Genomic DNA, 21239 nt, shown 5'->3' with positions numbered 1-21239 from the left:
TTCAACAACATTGAATTGTGTAACAGACTACACATTATCACTTGTTGTTTTATGGGCAGGGAAATATTGAATTACCATGCTGTAAAAACAGTCCAGTAACTTAACAAGAGCTGTCACAGGACTCCCATCAGTGGTTACTGAGATACCAGCTTACATACAAAAAAATAACCATATCGGGATGCCAGCGCACGCATGAGTCTAATAGCTCTACCTATTCTTTGAACAGTTGAGCTAAAAACCAGATTTAAATTCCATGTAGGCCATTATTTTTTTCCTTTCAAAGTAACTAAAATACAAATCTGCGTGAAGGCTAATTTTCTTTGACTTCCTAAAAACATACAAGTAAAATTTTAATTTTTACAGTAATTTAAAGGTTCAGATGTTCATAATGCTTCTACCGGTAAGTGGTCTCAGCTGGGTTGTTTTGTTTGCATTAAGAAAGTTTTTCAACAGTTTGTTGGTTCGGTTGTGGCAGTGAGCTGACCAAACCAGTGTTACTGGATCTGAAGTAGTACAGACTTGTACTCTACGAGCAACCAATGTTACTAGATTTGAAGCAGTACAGACTTGTACTCTACGAGCAACCAAGGTTACTGGATCTGAAGCAGTACAGATTTGTACTCTGTGAGTAACCAATGTTACTGGATCTGAAGTAGTACAGACTTGTACTCTATGAGTAACCAATGTTACTGGATCTGAAGTAGTACAGACTTGTACTCTATGAGTAACCAATGTTACTGGATCTGAAGTAGTACAGACTTGTACTCTATGAGTAACCAATGTTACTGGATCTGAAGCAGTACAGACTTGTACTCTACAAGTAACCAATGTTACTAGATCTGAAGCAGTACAGACTTGTACTCTATGAGTAACCATTGTTACTGGATCTGAAGTAACCAATGTTACTGGATCTGAAGTGATACAGACTTGTACTCTATGAGTAACCAATGTTACTGGATCTGAAGTAGTACAGACTTGTACTCTATGAGTAACAAATGTTACTGGATCTGAAGTGGTACAGACTTGTACTCTATGAGCAACCATTGTTACTGGATCTGAAGCAGTATAGACTTGTACTCTATGATTAACCAATGTTCCTGGAGCTGAAGTGGTACAGACTTGTACTCTACAAGTAACCAATGTTACTAGATCTGAAGCAGTACAGACTTGTACTCTATGAGTAACCATTGTTACTGGATCTGAAGTAACCAATGTTACTGGATCTAAAGTGATACAGACTTGTACTCTATGAGTAACCAATGTTACTGGATCTGAAGTAGTACAGACTTGTACTCTATGAGTAACAAATGTTACTGGATCTGAAGTGGTACAGACTTGTACTCTATGAGCAACCATTGTTACTGGATCTGAAGCAGTATAGACTTGTACTCTATGATTAACCAATGTTCCTGGAGCTGAAGTGGTACAGACTTGTACTCTACAAGTAACCAATGTTGCTGGGTCTGAAGAAGTACAGACTTGTACCCTATGAGTAACCAATGTTACTGGATCTGAAGTATTACAGACTTGTACTCTATGAGTAACCATTGTTACTGGATCTGAAGTAGTACAGACTTGTACTCTACAAGCAACCAATGTTACTGGATCTGAAGCAGCACAGACTTGTACTCTACCAATAACCAATGTTACTGGATCTGAAGTGGTACAGACTTGTACTGTACAAGTAACCAATGTTACTGGATCTGAAGCAGTACAGACTTGTACTGTACGAGTAACCAATGTAACTGGATCTGAAGTGGTACAGACTTGTACTCTATGTTACTGAATCTGAAGTAGTACAGACTTGTACTCTATGTTACTGGATCTGAAGTAGTACAGACTTGTACTCTATGTTACTGGATCTGAAGTAGTACAGACTTGTACTCTATGTTACTGGATCTGAAGTAGTACAGACTTGTACTCTATGAGTAACCAATGTTACTGGATCTGAAGTAGTACAGACTTGTACTCAAGTAACCAATGTTACTGGATCTGAAGTAGTACAGACTTGTACTCTACGAGTAACCAATGTTACTGGATCTGAAGAAGTACAGACTTGTACTCTACGAGTAACCAATGTTACTGGATCTGAAGTAGTACAGACTTGTACTCTACAAGTAACCAAGGTTACTGGATCTGAAGTGGTACAGACTTGTACTCTATGAGTAACCAATGTTACTGGATCTGAAGTAGTACAGACTTGTACTCTATGAGTAACAAATGTTACTGGATCTGAAGCAGTACAGACTTGTACTCTATGAGTAACTCACAACCTCAAATCCATCTTCAGAGGTGTATGATGAATAATAGAACAAATTATAAAATCAGACACATTGTCTTAGAACTGTTAAATAAATGTAGAACACATTAATCTTGCCCTAGATTCTTGACTGTACTCTTGTCCCGCCTTACACTCTTGTCTTGACCTGGGCTTTTGCTTTGCCCTGGGCTCTTGTACTAGCCCTGGACTTTTTTTTGCCCCGTAGCTATTGTTTTACCCTGGGCTCTTGTCTTGCCCTGAGTTCTTGCCTTACTCTAGGGCTCTTGATTGCTAGGTTTGTATTCTACCTACTGCTACTGAGCAGGTTCAACTTTCAAACAGATTGATATCAGTACAGTTTATCAATAATAAAATACATGTAACAGGTTATTAATTTTGAACTGAAATGGAACTGAGCCCTTTTAAAAATAAAAGACAGAACACTTGATAATAATGATACATGAAAATAATTTCTGCAAAGTATCTAAAATTGCTAAAATAAATGAGCTAATTACAAACTAGGAAACTCATGTAATCATTTGAGCCATGCCATGGGAAAACCAACATAGTGGCTTTGCGACCAGCATAGATCCAGACCAGCCTGCGAATCCGCGCAGTTTGGTCAAGCTCCATGCTGTTCGCTTTTAAAGCCTACTGGAACTGGAGAACTGTTAGCGAACAGCATGGATTCTGACCAGACTGCGCAGATGCGCAGGCTGGTCTGGATCCATGCTGGTCGCAAAGCCACTATGTTGGTTTTCTCATGGCGCGGCTCATTTCAAATTATAATACCTAATGTATGAAACCTTCTTCCTAGAAAATCTGAAGACATTATTAAGATGGCAATGAAAATTTAACAAAAACATTACACTGCTTGCCATCAGTGACCTAATGCAATGAAGACATCACTGCTAATTAACATTCCAAAATCTGAACATCTCATAATGAGGTAAAACTAACTTTCATGACGTTACAATTATTTTGGTAATTTTTTTCTTCCAAAAAGAAAGTCCATCTTGGATTTTCTGGACATAGATGTTAAATTACACAAAACTGGGGAATTAAAGGGCATTTAAAGTACATTGTATTTAATGTGTATGATTCATTAAAGGTGTACAGGGATGTGTGGGTTTGTCTTTATAGTACCGGTACTAAAGGGATGTGTGCCAGGGGTTCACCGATATCACTACAGGGAGGTGTGGGTGTTCTATATAGTACTGCAGGGATGTGCAAGTTTGTCTATTAAGTACTACAGGGGTGTGTGGGTAAGTCTATATAGTATTACAGGGATATGTGGGTTCACCTATATCACTACAGGGATGTGTGGGTTTGTCTGTATAGTACTACAGGGATGTGTGGGTTTGTCTATATAGTACTAGAGGGATGCACAGGTTTACCTCTATAGTACTACAGGGATGTGCAAGTTTGTCTATATAGTACTACAGGGATGTGTGGGTTTGTCTGTATAGTATGTGTGGGTTTGTCAACCTATATCACTACAGGGATGTGTGGGTTTGTCTATATAGTACTACAGGGATGTGTGGGTTTGTCTATATAGTACTACAGGGATGTGTGGGTTTGTCTATATAGTATTACAGGGATGTGTGGGTTTTCTAATATACTACAGATGTGTATTGTTATATGTTGGTGTGTGGGTTTGTAAGTACCAGGGACATGTTTTAGGTCTATATGGCACTTTAGTCTAAAGGTGGTGGGATTGTCTATATTCTCACAGGGATCTGTGGGTGTCTATAACAGTAGTCTAAAGGCAGTTGGATGTTCCCATAAGTACTACAGGGCAAGTGCAAGTTGTCTAAACATCATGAGGGGGTGGGTTGAAGTCATACGTATTAACCCGGAACGGAGGTCCCTATATCACTACAGGGAATGTGTGGGTTTGTCTGTATAGTACTACAGGGATGTGAGGGCTTGTCTATTAAGTACTCTAGGGATGTGAGGGTTTGTCTATGATGAAGTTAAGGAGTGTCTGTTTTGTCTATTATATAGTACTATCAGGGAAAGTTTATCTATTGTAATACAGGGGTTTCTAAGTTCTCAAAGCATTCAAGGTTGTGGGTTCACCAAAATATATCACTCTAGGAATGATAGGTTAGTTGTGAGGTCACACACGGAAGGGGTTGATCCTTTTATAAACAAATCAGGGTCCAGGTTTACATTCCCAAATAAATACTACAGGGAAAATAGGCGTTTGTCCCGATATCAGTACCACAGGGATGTGTTGGGTTGTGTCATTAAAGCCTACACTGGGATTAGTGAAACGTTTAGTCTATAAGCTACTACAGGGCAGATGGGTGGTCTGGTATGCTGTCGCAAGGCACAGTGACTTCTATGTCATGGCTCAAGTGGAAGTGCTTAAACACTACGGAATGTGCACAGTTTTGAGCTTAAAGGAATCAACAAAAAGGGGTGCTACTAGTGTAAAAGTCTAAATTACAGGTATAACATGGAACATTCTGTTTTCTAACCTTAATACTAAGGACTGTGGTTTGTTATAACATTACAGCGCTAAAAGATGTGATTTTAGTCATTATGTTACTAACTGGTGAAATATTGTTTTTATATCAAAGTTTATCTACTGGATGTTGGTGTCATAATTTAGGGACAGGAATCTGTGTTAGACAAATTGCCTTATTCTTCAGATGTGTGGGTTTGTCTAAATATTGAATTCTACGGTTTGTTGGTTTTTTTTCCCGATTAATCAATCCAATCCATGATATAATGAATTAGTATGTGGTAAGTTTCTCAGTTCACTAAAGAAAACAGGAAGTTTTGGTTTCTATGATCTTAACACAATAATGTCATAATGGGTTTTCATATAAATACTAGAGGATTTGTTTCCTATATCCAAGCACAAGTAATAGTCTGGGATGGTCTATAAATCATGTATCATGGGATGTGCGATTTTTTTTACAACAATGGAATGTAGTGGACATGTAACATAATACAGAATTTGATGTTTTCTTACTAAGATGTCAGTCGATTTCATCAGATCCTATATAAAAACAAAAGTGCGTGAGGTGTCGTCTATTAAATACTTCCAAAGGGAAATATTACCGTGTTATTTATAGATTTCAATTAGTACTGCAGTAGTTTGGAGATTTTAACTTGCATGCAACAACTTGTAGAGTTTAGTTCAAAACATATTTGACTAAATGGAGAGTTGGGATTGATCAATAACTTGTTATAACTGAAGGGAATTTAAGTTTCTATTAAGTATCTGGTGTTATTGCAGTATAGTACTAATATAGTAATTTACCAGGATTTTGTAGGGTCACTATTCCATACAGGGAGAGTGTGGGGATTGATGCTATACAGTTTATACAGGGAACTGTGAAGGTTTCTATCTGATTATTTGAATAAACCATGTAATTTAAGGGTTTTCATAATATTAAATCAAAGGGGCAAGATTCCTCAATAATGTCAAGTATGACTTACCAGTGGAGTTGGTATTGTCTAATAAGTATAAGAAATTGTGAATTGTATCCATAAAGTTTAGGGGAGTGTGGGTCAAAAATATATATCGCAAAATAGATGTGTTGGCATTTTCTTGTCATTTGTACATACACAGTGGGAGTACAAATTCACTTGTTGATTATACAATTTGAGGTTTATTAATAAAGAACTAAAAAATGTAAGGGGGAATGTACTCAGGGTGTGGGGCTAAACAGATGAGAGGATGTGGGGGAAGGTCAATTTGTATGGTGTTAATTTTCATGGAAGTTTAAAAATGATTTTTTTTTTTGGGGGAGGGGGGAAGGAATAATCACTCAGCAATACACGGGTGGGCATCACTTCACAGATTTGTTGGGTCAACAGATTAAAGGTTTATGAATCTCACCAAATATGAAATCTGTGATTTTAAACAATGAAAATGAGGAATAGTGATGAGGTAAACCAAAGCCTACGGACAGGCCGCATGATGTCATGTTAATTCAAATGTCATGAGATCCTATGCTTAACAATAGTCGGCACTAAAACAATAAGTGAGCTGCACCATGAGAAAACCAATATAGTGCGTTTGTAACCAGCATGGATCCAGACCAGCCAGGGCATCCATGCAGTCTGGTCAGGATCCATGCTGTTCACTTTCAAAGCCTACTGGAATTAGAGAAACTGTTAGTGAACAGCATAGATCCTGACCAGACTGTGCAGATGCCCAGGCTTTTCTGGATCTATGCTGGTCGCAAAGGCACTATGTTGACTTTCTCATTGCGCGACTCAAGTAGAAAAGACTTAACACACTAACACAAAACAAATGTGTAACCATCAAACTGCAAATTTTGAGCTTCCCAGACTGAGACGCACATCAAGCAAAATAAAAGTGTAAGCAAACTTTACTATTGATAAAATCTTTAAAACTTCACAGGCTAACAAACATGGAAACATTCTGTTTTTGAAGCTGAAAACAGCTTAATTAACGAAACTTTTTTAATGGTATAACATTACCAAGCGGCAAACAATAGCAAATATTTTATAGACGATTACTGTTATTTCTAGACTGGTGAAATACTAAATATTATTACTGCTCATCAAAGGTTTTATCTACCTGGTCTACTTTACTGTGAAATCATTAAATTTTATGGGCAAGAAATTTCATTGTTAGAGCCAAATTGCCTATTCTGTGCAGATGTTAAATTTTGAACATAAAATGAATCTGAATTCTACCTGTTTGTTGGTATTTTTTAACTTCCTGGATTGAATCAATCACAAAATCCATGAATATTAATGAATTAACAGTATATGCATGACTGTAAAGTTTCTCCAGTTTCCACGGTCAGACAGGAAAACAGAGAAGTTTCTGGTTTCATATGGCAATCTTACACACAATAATGTCATTAAAATGCAGCGTTTTACATACCTTGAAAAATCCTAGAGGTCCATTTTTTCCTATATCCACAGCACAAGCTAATATGTTCTGAAACAGCCCAGAATGAGTTATAAATACATGTAGGTCATGAAAGGAATGTACGATTTTTTTTCACAAATTCAATAAAGGTACTGAACATGTAACAAAAATCAGAATTTTGTTTTCTTACATAATGTCAGTCAGCATTTCATCAGAATCCAACTAGTATAAAAACAAAAGCTGTCCATAAGAAAGCCAGTGCTCGACTATTCAAAATATTGTCCCAAAAGCAGGAAAATATTACCCGAAAATGTTTAAATATCTATAGAGTTTCAATCCAGTATCTGCATTAGTTTTGGAGATAGTAACTTGCATGTAAAACTTTAACCAGGAGTTTTACATGCAAGTTATTGAGTCCAAAAGGGGGCATAATTTGCTCAAAATACATGTCAGAGTAATGGGACTTTACCCAGTGAGGTTGGTAATTGACCTAGAAAAAGAAATAAGCAAATTTGATGAATTGGTATCCCCCACCTAAAGGGTTTGTGGTGAGGATTGGCAAAAAAATATATCCGGCAAAAAGTAAAGGATGTTACTAAGAAGCAAATAATTTCATTAGTCAAAATCATTTTAACAGAAAACAGCAGGTGAGGGTACAAAACTTCACATGTTGATTATAAATATTGATGGAAAATTAAAAATGAAAAAAAAAAAAATGGGTAGGGGGATTGATGCTCAGGGTTGTGGGCAAGACAGAGTTGAGAGTGAGGTGGGGGAACGGTACAACTTTGTATGTTGATAAATATTCATGGAAGGTTTGAAAAAAAAAAAAAAAAAAAAAAGGAATGATTTTTTTTTGGGGGGGGGGGGGGGGAAGGACCAAGGCAAGGGTGACAGGTGTGGGTACACAACTTCACATGTTTATAATAAATGTTCGCGGAAAAGAATGAAAGATGTTTAATGAAATTCTACCAATTGGTTGGTTTATTATGTACAAATCTGTGGATTTATAAACAATTAAAAGGCAATAATTCTAAGGGAAATTAAACAAACAAAAAAACTTGACTGGCATCATCGCAGTATGCTGGTTCATGTTTATTTCAAATTTCATGAAATTCTATCTGCTAGTTACTGAGAAACATGCAAAACTTTAACCAAGGTCTGACTCCAATGTCGACACCAGGGTGAGTAGAATAGCTAGACTATTCTTCGAACAGTCCAGCTAAAAACTATGAGTAATTATCAGCTACAGTAATCACTGAAGAAAGTCAATGCAAGATAAGAGAATATGGAATTGCTCAGAGATTGCTGATTCTCATTACCAGTCCTCCACTTTATTTCTAACAAATTTATTGTCTGTTATAACATATTTAACCCTTACCCTGCTAAATTTCTATAATGAACTTGTCCATCTTCCAATTTGGACAGTACCATTGACTGTTAAAAGAAGTGCTTACCAAAAAGCGACTGGCTGAATAGTGAAGTGCAGATCATGATATACACTGGTCGCAAAGGCAGAATCAATCGTATCCAGCATGATAAGGATTAAAATCATGTTAAATCTTTTTTTAAGTTTAAACAATAATAACATGTAATGAATGAATACTTTCATTTACTAACAAACACATTTTGCAAAGCACAACATACTTTTCATATTCATACATAATCAGAGTGAACATTGTGTGTTTTTTGGGGGGGGGGGGTGGTATAGTTTTAGAGATTCCTACCTTGTATTTTCCAGTCGGGGCGTTCATCATTCTAGTTTTCATCACATCTAACGGCATTGTGAGCAGCGTGGCTATACCTCCCTGTATTATATAACCCATGTCAATACTCCGTAAATATCTTATAACCATACTGTTATTCTATATATTATATTTAGCAAGGGCAGACAGCAATGAACTTTTTTATCAAAATTTACAGAAACAAAAGTTAATCTTTTATAACAATTTTTAGGTATGATGTGAGAAATTGCATGATATCTTAAAAGGTAAAGGTAAGTTTTATTTTACATCACATACCATTATACATCAACACAAGCACCACAATGTTCTGCAACTATCTAGGTATCAACTAAGATACAGATACCAGGTCTTAATTTACCCCCGTGGTACAACCCTTTAAATATCAAGCAAGGAAGTTACCACTACCAATTTTCATTTCTTGGTATTATGCGACCAGGGATCTATCACTCAACCTCCTGCAAATGAAACAGGCACTCTACCATATAGCTACTGAAGCATTTACAAATGGATGTCATTCTTGATTTGTATTTGGACATAAAAACAGTATTTTATAGTTTCAGTCTCCCTGTACATTAACTGTATAAAGAGCATTATGATTCAGCTGAAATAAATTCTGGAAAATCTTACAATTTTGTTGGCATAAATATTTGTGGTTTGGGCTGCAACGGCTATTTCGTGAAGAAATCAATTTGTGGATTTTACCTTTGAACTAAAATAATCTGACAGAATGATAACTTACAGCACAGAAACTTGAGGTAAAATGTAAAATTTCATTGTCTTTTTTGAACATTACACTTCCCAGTAACATTCCCTTTATCTGATCATAGAATGCAAGTTGTCCAACGGTGACAAGAACAGCACGGGACGTGGCCATTGTAGCGCCGTTAAACATCTTAATTGGTCCTTCCTCTTTAAACACTCTATATAAACCATCTAGTGCATGTTTGTAACTGAAATAAAGGGAACTGATAATAAAACTGTCTTTGTCATTTGGAATATTAGTATAAGCCTTTGGCAAAACTAAAAACTAACCAAATAACACTGCCTTCCTGTACAAAATAAATACCCAAATTACACTGCCTTCCCATACAAAATAAAGATCTGTTTTACCGCTGTAAAATATCTGTAAAAAACTTATTTTAGAATAATATGACTGTGTAGAAGGTTTAAAGGGGTATAATGAATTAAATCCATTCATTCGTTCAAAAGTTACTTAACAGAAATCAAACTTTCAGTTCAAGAGGGGCCACAACTCCACCAAAAATTCATGGACTTTTACCGAAATCACTAAGCCTGTATTTTATAATCATAAACCTGTGTACCAAAAATTAAATCAATTCATTCATCCTTTCAATAATCAACTGACATCAGTATTTAGCAAAACATTAAGTCAGAAAAGGGTTGTAATTTTGTTAGAAATTGGTGGATGGGAACTAAAATTGGCCTGAACTTCAATGTAAGTTTGGGACAGATTCCTCGAAAACTGTAAGAGGACTTATCTTGCCAAGACTTATATTAGTACTGCAGAAAAGAGGCAGCAGACTTTTAACTTCTCTCAAAAGCAGAAATGAGAGACAGACTTTTAACTTCTCTCTGAAGCAGAAATGTTGCTGCAGACTTTTAACTTCTCTCTGAAGCGGAAATGTGGCACCAAACTTATAATTTTTCTCAGAAACAGAAATGAAGGAATGGACTTTATCTTCTCTCGGAAGCTGAAATGAAGGGGTGAATTTTAACTTCTCTAAGAAGCAGAATCTGGTCCTTCTCAAAATAACCTTGAACTAGGCATGAAGACTGACCTATGATAGCAATCATCAAATTAAGTAGATGTAAATTATCACATTTAACAAATAGCCAGGGCTCCGGAAATTTTGATAACTCAATCGGTCCGAAACGAAAATCCTGACATCGGCGCTACCCCACCCACCGCATTCCCAATATTACATATTTTGTAAAACGTGATAGGGTAAAGAAATAAGCATGTCATGCATTAAAACTGAGTTACCAGTCACCACGCGTTACCATACAATGAAGACAGTTATTCAGTGTTATGGGTGATCGTTACTTTGTTTAAATTTCGATGTTTTTCCGAGATAATACGAGGCATTGACACCGTGTGCGTAACTAGTCTAAAAGCCAACGCACGTGACTTCGATACCGTATACACGGCAGATACTTTGTGATGTTTCCTCATTCTTTGACGGAATTCTATAAAATACAATGCGTCAAAGTGAAATACACGACACATATTCTCTGCTAAACAGCCTCAGTATTTAAAGAATACTCTGCCGCGGACCGAATGTGTACGTTATTTGAACGCCGAGATCGAATTTCCCGCATGTAAAGTACCAAAACGTCACGCGGGTTGGCCACGGATATTTCATTTCACTTACGTTGTACTTCAGTAGGCAACTACATTTTATAAAGTTATATGTTCTCTTCTGATGTAAACAAAATTTCATTTTGAAACGTTTTTTAAAAGACCGATTTGATAAACAGTGCCACTCCGGTTTTCTTTATCATTCGTGGTTGCCCGTCCATTTTTTTCTTTTTTGTACAGTCGGGTTGCAAAGACGATTTTCTGCATTTGTTTCAACAGGAGCCCCAACAAATGAATCATGTAATTTTTTCAAATCAAGTAATTATAAAAATTATTTTTATCGGTTTTCCGTGTGATGTCTCATTAAATCAAAGACCTATAATGTACAATTATAGCTCTTTGATTAAATACAGCGACCATTTGTTTGTTAACGTGATCAAACATAGCCTTTTGAAATAAACCATCCGTCGGATTCTAAATAAAAGAAGTGGATCCCCGTCGAAATGATTTGGATCCAGTCAGAAACGTTAGGAAACCAGTCAAAAATGTTTAATACACCGCAGTCGGCTGTCTGCAAACATTAAAGGATGTGCCGCGCGAGCACTGATTGCGTCACGCGCTAATTACGGACCGATTATCAAAGTGACAATCAGACCGATTGACACGTTTATTGATTATCTGAAGGTGCGACCAACAATTTCCTACTTGGCAGGTGATCGTGTATTGAGATATCAGACCTAAATTTATACTTTTCTCCATTTTTACGGACCGACTTTTTTCGTTTTTTCACTTCACGAATCGGTCTAAAAAGTCAAAAATCGGTCCAAAACCGACAAACCGGTAAATTTCCGAAGCCCTGCAAATAGCATAAATAGCATTTTTCTTTTCAGTCAATGTAAAACAAGTACTAGAAAGAATCATTAACTATAATCCTATTTCACATTTTCTGCCTGACTTACTTTCTTCTTTGCTCTGGAGGTAACTTCACATCATTCTGCATCCTACAAAACATTTCAACATTTAAGTAATATGAGGTTATTTAACAGTGTTGAGTACAATACTGAATTCTACTGGACGAATACACAGCGTAATAACCCATATTTGGACGAGGCGAGTTTATTTCATACCAAAGAAAACAAGAAATGACAAAGTAGCAATATTCACACATTTTTAAATGACAACTGGAAACATTTCCAAATACAACAAACATCAGAAGTTGATATTCTTCTCTCATTATAATATAATGTATGTTAATGTTAGATGTGTGCGTTATCATGCTTTTACTTCAGCCCCCTAAAAATGAAAACAACTTTTCATCAACGTTTTAACTGAAACCATGATCATCGGATAGGAAATGTTCTAACTTAGAAACCGAGTGCTCACACTTATATGTTTTGTTCAGAAATAAGAAAGTTATCACAGTTTTTATTTTTAATTTTACTTGCATTATACAAGGGAAGTAATCCCGATCAACTCCTTGCATTAATGAATTGAAAGAGTTGTCCGATCCAATACGAAAAAATATGGATATTTTGGACTCTAGTCCAATACAAGAAAAATATGGCCCTTCTGGATTGTAGCTTTCGGACATTGTTAGACTGTGAATCAATTTTAAATTGCACAGTACAATACTGGTTTCTATTGTATCGTCACGTGACAGAAAGAAAAGCATTCTATTGGTTAAATTTATATAGGTATGAAATAATAAATATACATATTTATTCTCATAGTGTCTAGATTTATGGCATAATAACATTCAAACGGTAATGTGTGTGAAACAAAAAATACAAGCCCATTAGCATAAAATTAAATAAGCAGATCATTTAACTGCAAAAAAAAATACCACAAATCACAACGATAAAGTAATGTTTAAAATGAGGAAATATTATACTATTTTTTAAATTTAGTTTTGTCTGCAATTCCTAGATTTTACTTTTAACAGTACAGGTAAACTTATGAGCTCTCCACTGACGATTTAAGCAATATAGGAAGAAAATAAAATAGTTTTTACCGAACATTGACCATATCAGGTGGAGTTCCGACAAACCCTCCCATTGCACCGGCAGTTCCAGCTAACAGTACTTTCTCGTAAAATGGCATGTGCCGTCCATCTTTGGTTAATGCTTTACGGCCAACATCATAAACAGAAAATCTTGTCATCGAATATGTTAGCTGAAATATTTGACCGCAATAAAAAAAAACTCACTGTCAGTGACTGAGCCACTTTAGTTTCTTTTCTGATGTTTATCCTTCTCTAATGAAGTAAAATACAGCAGTAAAATTATAATATGTTGCTGATTCTGGTGTAAACACTGATAAAGGTTAACACTTTCAAACCCTTTAAACAAACTGAAAACAAAAGATGTTATTTCCTTTCTCCTTAAAAAAAGAAACCTCTTCATTGAATAAGTGTACCCCAAAATTTGTCACATTTGGAAGGATTGTTGTCTGAAAGTTTGTGCCCAAGCTCCTCCTACTAAAATATGTAATATCCTTTTCAATGGTGATTTAACCAAAGTCTTGTGTATAGTTTCTTATTACCTGACATGTAAAAGAACAATGGAAAGCTTCTGTAATTGGCATACCTGTACTTGGTTAATGTCATGTTCAAGTGATACATAATGCCAAAGCTTTTTAGAAAGACTATAGTATACTGTTACATTGCTACAAAGAGCAAAGTTACTCAAACTGACTAAAAAAAAATATTAAGAAAATGTTACATTGAGACAGAGTACTTTGCCAGACATACCTGTCTAAGTACAGAGGCTGATAGACCATTGTAGAAACCTAGTACACCATCTGACTTGTACAATCTTTTGGCCATGAGGAATATACTGATCTGACCCTGTTGGGTCTGCATGTGTACCTGAAACAATATACACTAAATATACATGAAATATTTAACATTTTTTAAAAAGTTTGTGTTCAGATTTAACACCTTTAACAATTTTACAGTGACATCAAAACATTGTCTACTTGCAGCAGTGAGCACAATGCCCATTTTAAAGTGCTGCCTCTCTAAAATATCATGCTCTAAACACAAGATATGGTTCCCTACTAGACACACAACATGTTACCTACTAGACACACAACATGTTATCTACTAGACACACAACATGTTACCTACTAGACACACAACATGTTACCTATACTTGACAGCAGACACACAACATGTTATCTACTAGACACACAACATGTTACCTACTAGACAAACAACATGTTACCTACTTGACAGCAGACACACAACATGTTATCCTACTAGACAGTAGAATACCATGTTATCCTACTAGACACCAAAATGGTAAAAAGCACTTCACTAACACTAGGCTGACCAGCTCTAGAACTATCCTCTTAATGCTGAGTACAATGACAGGAGGCTACAAGTAGAAGTTTTATGAAGTCTTTCATAGGACCTGACCTGGGATTGAGCCCCTACCTACTGAATGTGAGGTCGACACTCTATCACCAAGTAAATGTTGCAGTCGAAGATGGTTGATATATATACAGTGGCAATATCTAGACAGTAATACTGATGGGCATTTGGAAGCACTAAAATATATTTACTTTACAGTAGGCTGTTGATCTAGGGGAGCAGGGGGGAGGATGTTGCACTATTTGGATCAGAAAACTTTATATTGTTAACAATGTTTGTTTCAACAGACACATCACTGACTATACTATGATATCATAAATGAGACGTGCCCTGAGAAAACCAACATAGTGGCTTTGCAACCAGCATGGATCCAGACCAGCCTGCGCATCCGCGCAGTCTGGTCAGGATCCATGCTGTTCGCTAACAGTTTCTCTAATTGCAATAGGCTTTGAAAGCGAACAGCATGGATTCTGACCAGACTGCGCGGATGCGCAGGCTGGTCTGGATCCATGCTGGTCGCAAAGCCACTATGCTGGTTTTCTCATGGCGCAGCTCAAATATTCATTAGGTACTAATTTCCACCTATTTAGCGGTAGGAGTAATCAGTGAAATCACATCCTTTCAAATATATTAAATTCACAGTCATTTTTATGATTTTATATTCCTACGAATCCATGTCTCAACAAAAAAAGCTGAAGTGGTCTAATCTACATTATCTAATGCTGCAAGCTGATTTCACAGTCTAAATTAACAATTAAATTGACAGGCTAATGATGACAGGTTTTAAACATGATCTACCCACAATTCCATGATCAACCCCAACCCTTCCCAGCAAAATGGCTGTTTCCTTACAAATGCATGTATCAATGAAGTACAGGGTGTGTTACTGTTAGTCATGTGCAGCATTCCTCCAGAATCACTCTCGAGTCTCAAACATACATGTACCGGTAAATACTATAATGATATAAATATTTTGTCACAACCTTAATGTCAAGGAAAAAAAGCAATTTTTCAAAGAGAGCTACAGATTTAAAATAAAATATTATTAATTTTACAATAAAGTAATTTTGTGAAACATCTGTTGGCAACCAAACCAGGTATTAAACTAATACAATGATAACTTGCTGAACAATGTTTACTAACTTAAAAGAACCGCAAGGACACAGATAAAAAAAGTGATCCCAGAAAGAAAATATCTCAAAGTTGTTGTCACATCAAATGAATATTTTTGATTCTCTAAATAGACATTAATACAAAGGGCATCAGCATGTAAGGTATGCAGTTAAAAGAAGGTTAAGTATAGTTATCTCCTAAAGCCCCAGTTTCTCAACTTATTGACCTATATCTCCTATCCATTTACAAACTTCATTTCTTTTGAACTACGTCTTGTTAACTCACATTATGTGATAACACCAACGGTAAGATCTGTGGTAAGATCTGGAAAAGACATCTGATAATTCTGACAGCATGTATTTATTTGTTCGCGAACGGACTGATGAACTGACATCTTATTTTAGTTTGTAAGTGGAATTCCTGACTGCACGCAGCATAACATTTTAGAGTCATCACTTAAACATGATTTGCTTCTTTATTCTAGTCATACTGACATATCATGCTTTAATGTAAGAGGAAGATCTCATTGCCTTTATAGGTATTATTTCAGGCAAAGGTGTGCGCTCCCCCACTCCCCTCCCAGGTGGAACAATCCCATTCTGCAACCCAACCCAGCTGTATAGTTTCTTTACTTGCAATATTTTATAATACACAGAATGGTTAAGTAATGATACAGAATTTCACAACAGCTCATTGCCTTATAGGTATTATTTCAGGCAAGGGTGTGTTCCCCTGCCCCCACTCCCCTCCCAGGTGGAACAATCCCATTCTGCAACCCAACCCAGCTGTATAGTTTTTTTACATGCAATATTTTATAATACACAGAATGGGTAAGTAATGATACAGAATTTCACAACAGCTATCACGATGGTACACCGAATCCGAGAGTTAAAGTCCTTGACTGGCTGTTTATCTCCCCCTGTAACATGACGGAGCTTGGTGATTTCCACATATAAAAAAGTTGAATCAACAAATTAAAGTGACTTTGGTTTTATCCCTGACCCTGCAAAATTTCTATAATGAACTTGGCCATCTTTCAATTTGGACAGTACCATTAACTGTTAAAAGGGGTGCTTACAAAAAAGATACTGGCTAAATAGCGAACAGTGCAGATCATGATCAAACTGCATGGATGTGCATGCTGATCATGATCTACACTGGCCGCAAAGGCAGAACCAATCGTGTCCAGCAAGGTAAGGGTTAAACCCAGAGATAATGTAAACAAGCGGGCCATAGTGGCCCTAAATCGCTCACCTGTCTCTGAATATATATATATATGACATGCTGAATAACAAATGGTAACATCTGTGTTTAGAGTAAACCAGTGACCCTAGAAAGGGAGTAAATGCCATCATTTGAACAAATTTGGGACAGGACCTTACAATGATGCTACAGACCAAGTTTCATGAAGATCTGCCAAGTTTATGAGTTTAAGTAATTTGATGTTTTTCTATTTTATCTCTAGCAACCCCTTAAAGGGACCAAGTGACCCAACCTGAATAAATCTGAGAGAGGACCTCACAATGATGGACACATCAAGTTTGATGAAGATCCATTAAACGATTAATGAAAAAAGTCAGTTAAAGATATTTCTACTTTAAGCTTCAGCTTTCTTATGCAGAATAGGTATGGGGCAGGTTTATGTGCAAGGCACTGTACATTGTTGGACACCTGCTTTTCCCCCAATCTGACTAAAGTACATATCCTATTACGCTACGCATAGGATCTGAAAACGACCTATTCATGGCCTCGTTCTGACGACTCTTCCGCTAGCCAATCAGAGCTTGGCTTACAACATTTTGCAAATCTACCTGTAGCCTTGATTTTTGATATTTACAATTATTATGTCGTATTGTGTCAGATGGCCGGTTAGCTCACTCGGTAGGCCACTTGCTTTGTAAGCGAGGGGTCCCGGGTTCGAGCCCTGAAATATCAGCATATTTTTCTTACTCTTTGGCATTCGAACAAGTCGTCTAATTGGTTAAAATAAAAATAGCGATACTGGAAATCCAAAATATACAGAAGACGTATGTGAATGGTTCGTTCTCAGATCTTCGTTTAGAAGATCAAGTACTTTAGTCAGACTGCTTTTCCCCTAACTATTTGCCAGCAGGCCAAATATGGTGATATTTTGGAAAATTGGTCCATATTTTTGGGAACCTAGGTTTCACTATTAGCTACGTATGGATTACAGAGTCTTATAAATGGCAAATATTTCTAATTGATCTTAAAAAAGCATACAAATACATGATAACTTAGCCTTACTCATAATGGCTTGTCAGGATGACTTATTTTATGATCTGATATTCTATAGTTGTCATCCCTCTAAGCCTTACCCGTGTCAGGAAAACAAAGACATTAAACAAGAGGGCAAAGATGGCCCTAGGTTGCTCACCTGAGAAACACACCATAACAGTATAAACATGTTTGAGCTAGTGATTTCATGGAAACAAATTTTCTGGCCAATTTCCATTAAAATTGGAACAAAAATGTGGTCTCTTGAGTTTAAACAAGTATTTTCTTAGATGTGACCTAGTGACCTAGTTTTTGACCCCAGACGACCCAAATTCAAACTTGACCTAGATTTTATCAAGGCAATCATTCGGACCAAATTTCATGAAGATCAATTGACAATACTGTCTCTATCACATACACAAAGTTTTTCTTTGATTTGACCTAGTGGCCTACTTTTAGACCCCAGGTGACCCATATTCAAATTCGACCTAGATTTCATCAAGGCAATCATTCTGACCAAATTACAAGAAGACCAATTGAAAAATACAGTCTCTATCGCATACACAAGATTTTTCTTTGATTTTACCTAGTGACCTAGTTTTTGACCTCAGGTGACCCATATTCAAACTCGAACTACATTTCATTAAGGCAATCATTCCGACATAATTTTATGAAAATCAATTGAAAAATTCAGCCTCAATCGCATACACAAGGTTTTTCTTTGATTTGACCTAGTGACCTAGTTTTTGCCCATATTTGAACTTGACCTAGATTTTATCAAGGCAATCATTCCGACTAAATTTCATGAAGATCAATTGAAAAATTCAGCCTCTATCGCATACACAAGGTTTTTCTTTGATTTGACCTAATGACCTAGTTTTTGACCCAGATGACCCATATTCAAACTTGACCTAAATTTCATCAAGCAATCATTCTGACCAAATTTCATAAAAATCAATTGAAAAAGAAAGTCTCTATCCCATACACAAGATTTTTCTATAATTCGACCTAGTGACCTAGTTTTTGACCTCAGATGAAATATTTTCGAACTTGGCCTAGATTTCATCAAGGTTATCATTCTGCCCAAAATTCATGAAGATCAATTTAAAAATATAGCCTCTATCACATACACAAGCTAAATGTTGACAGAGGACATCGAACGATCAGAAAAACTCACCTGAGCAAAGCTAAAAATCAAAAAAAGTCATAATATACTGGTCAGAGTTATTAAATTAAACATTAATATTCATGTAAAAACTTCAAATGGGTTGAATTTAATTTCATAATTTTAACCTTTAGCATGCTAGATAAATTGTCGTCTGCTGGAAATGCCGTCTGCTAAAATTGTAAAATTCATTCAATTTGCTCCAAAATTGGAAGAAATATTGTCAGAGTAGCAAACAGCTTGGAACCTGATCAGACGCCGATTTAATCGGCGTCTGATCTGGTTCCAAGCTGTTTGCAAAGGCTGTTAAATTCGCCTGCAGCAGGCTAAGGGTTAAATAAGAGACTTAAATCTTCAAAAACATGATGTGACAGGTGCGAGGAGAAATCTACTAGAGTTGATTAGTCAGTTCCGAATCATGGGGGTTTCAGATCACAGCACTGTTTATACTTACATGACGAAGTTTATCATTTAGTCCTTGGCATGAATATTTGCTTCAATAAGAGAAATAACATACCAAGATTTAAGTTTTGCAAATCGCTGGAATATGCAGAAAATTCGTATTTTGTCAATCCATGTGATACTGAACTCATGTAACAGGGACACAACACAATCAAGAAATTATTTTTAAACAAGAAAATATTTTTACCTTTCCAGCTTGCCAATATGTAATGATTTGGTCAGATAAGAGAAATCAATTATTATTTATTTCACTCTAAAATGATCTAAGATAGACCAAAATGATCCATAACTGACCAAAGTGGTGACACCACTGTTGCTCCTACAATTGACCATATCAACATTAAGGATAAATCCCGTTTTCCGGTATTTCCGTAAATAGGGTCAGGGGGGCCGGCGAGATTAACCGATATAAAGACTGTGTACAATATTAGCGATAATTTTTGCCAGAAGGTAAGGATCTAGGAAAGTTCTTACTTTCTCACAATCGAAATACAATTCTACGACCTCGGCAACATCTTTTTTGCAAAAATAATCTGTTTACCTTGAAAAATGTGAATAATTTCACACCTTCGGTATCGAGCCACGGAAGCGGCAGTGTAGAATAACAAATAAAATTTCAAAAATAAAGTAAACTTTGAGGATATTTTTTGCTACATCTTAATTACAACAATGTTTAATGATAATCTGCAATACTTTTTTTATTAATTTTCTTTGTTTAAAACTTGAAAAAAGAATAATCTAAACACTACCGCCATGTAGCGTAATGGCCAATACCCCCCTCACCGTAAAACCGGGAACGGGCATTTATTGGTGGTTAATACCGGAAAACAGTATTTTATCCATAATGTCGATATCGAGAATACAATTATTTACTTTGCATTTTCAAACCAAATGTGGTGATTTAAAAAGCAAAAGGATTTTCCTTTCTCCCTTTGCACAAATGTGTTTTAAAAAATTTATTTCTGAAGCTCAATAATAAATATAGCCCTTAGTGATCCAGAACTGACTAATCAACTGTATCACACTGGTTTTAATAAACAGCAGACTGTCGATAACACTAAATTGCAGAAACAAAACACAAAATATACATTCATAAAATGTCAGCGAGGCAAGTTTATGCATTAATGTCAACATAAATTTGTTATCTACAAATACTTTGTACATATACCAGAAAACGTTCCAAACGGATTTCATTGGGGATTTCCTACCAGAAATATGCAGAATGAGTTTGGACGTAACGGGGACAGCGACAGTTAAAAGTTAATATGACACTGTACCTAAACATCCTATTATTTGGACTAATGATATGCTTTATTGCTTTCAAATCTCTTTGTTTAGTTTGTAAAGGAAGACAGTCTAAGGCGGGCTTGCCAAAAGTCCAAAAACTGGCACCTGCTACCTAAATGTTTGGTCTATCAATCAGATCTTTTTACCTGATTTATGAAATTGATGTATCCTGCAGTGCAGCTGAACTTACCTTCAACAAATCTAAAGGATGAGTACAACATGCTGCCATGGCACTGGCTATCCCCCCGAAATAAAATCTTCCTATACGCTTTGTTTTATCAACTTTTGCTGTCATTTTCCTTGTTATTCACAAATCCAAACTTTAAGAAATTGAAATTGTATACTCTGTACAGGGTCAAAAAAGGTGAAGGTCGACTGAGAGTAACGTGCTCTTGATTAAAGCGCCTGTTCA

At 36.2% G+C, this 21239-nt stretch overlaps 1 protein-coding gene across 2 annotated transcripts in view; it reads right to left on the bottom strand.

Moving 5' to 3' along the window:
• Positions 1-21239, bottom strand: part of LOC123563754 (mitochondrial dicarboxylate carrier-like) — a 54756-nt gene that overhangs the window by 6904 nt on the left and 26613 nt on the right. The window contains exons 1-7 of one of the 2 annotated variants that reach the window (XM_045356759.2): positions 21018-21207; positions 13942-14058; positions 13204-13364; positions 12152-12193; positions 9612-9822; positions 8855-8935; positions 7140-7196 (exon numbers count right to left, since the gene is read on the bottom strand). In XM_045356759.2, coding sequence (XP_045212694.2) covers positions 7140-7196; positions 8855-8935; positions 9612-9822; positions 12152-12193; positions 13204-13364; positions 13942-14058; positions 21018-21122 — 774 coding nt within the window. In that variant the 5' untranslated portion in view covers positions 21123-21207. Of the gene's footprint in view, positions 1-7139; positions 7197-8854; positions 8936-9611; positions 9823-12151; positions 12194-13203; positions 13365-13941; positions 14059-21017; positions 21208-21239 lie in introns of those variants that run through there. The other variant, XM_045356760.2, reaches the window with a different exon arrangement.

This window comes from Mercenaria mercenaria, chromosome 2 (genome assembly GCF_021730395.1).
Source record: "Mercenaria mercenaria strain notata chromosome 2, MADL_Memer_1, whole genome shotgun sequence".
Classification (NCBI taxonomy): Eukaryota; Metazoa; Mollusca; class Bivalvia; order Venerida; family Veneridae; genus Mercenaria; species Mercenaria mercenaria.
This window is presented reverse-complemented; position numbering and strand designations above follow the sequence as displayed.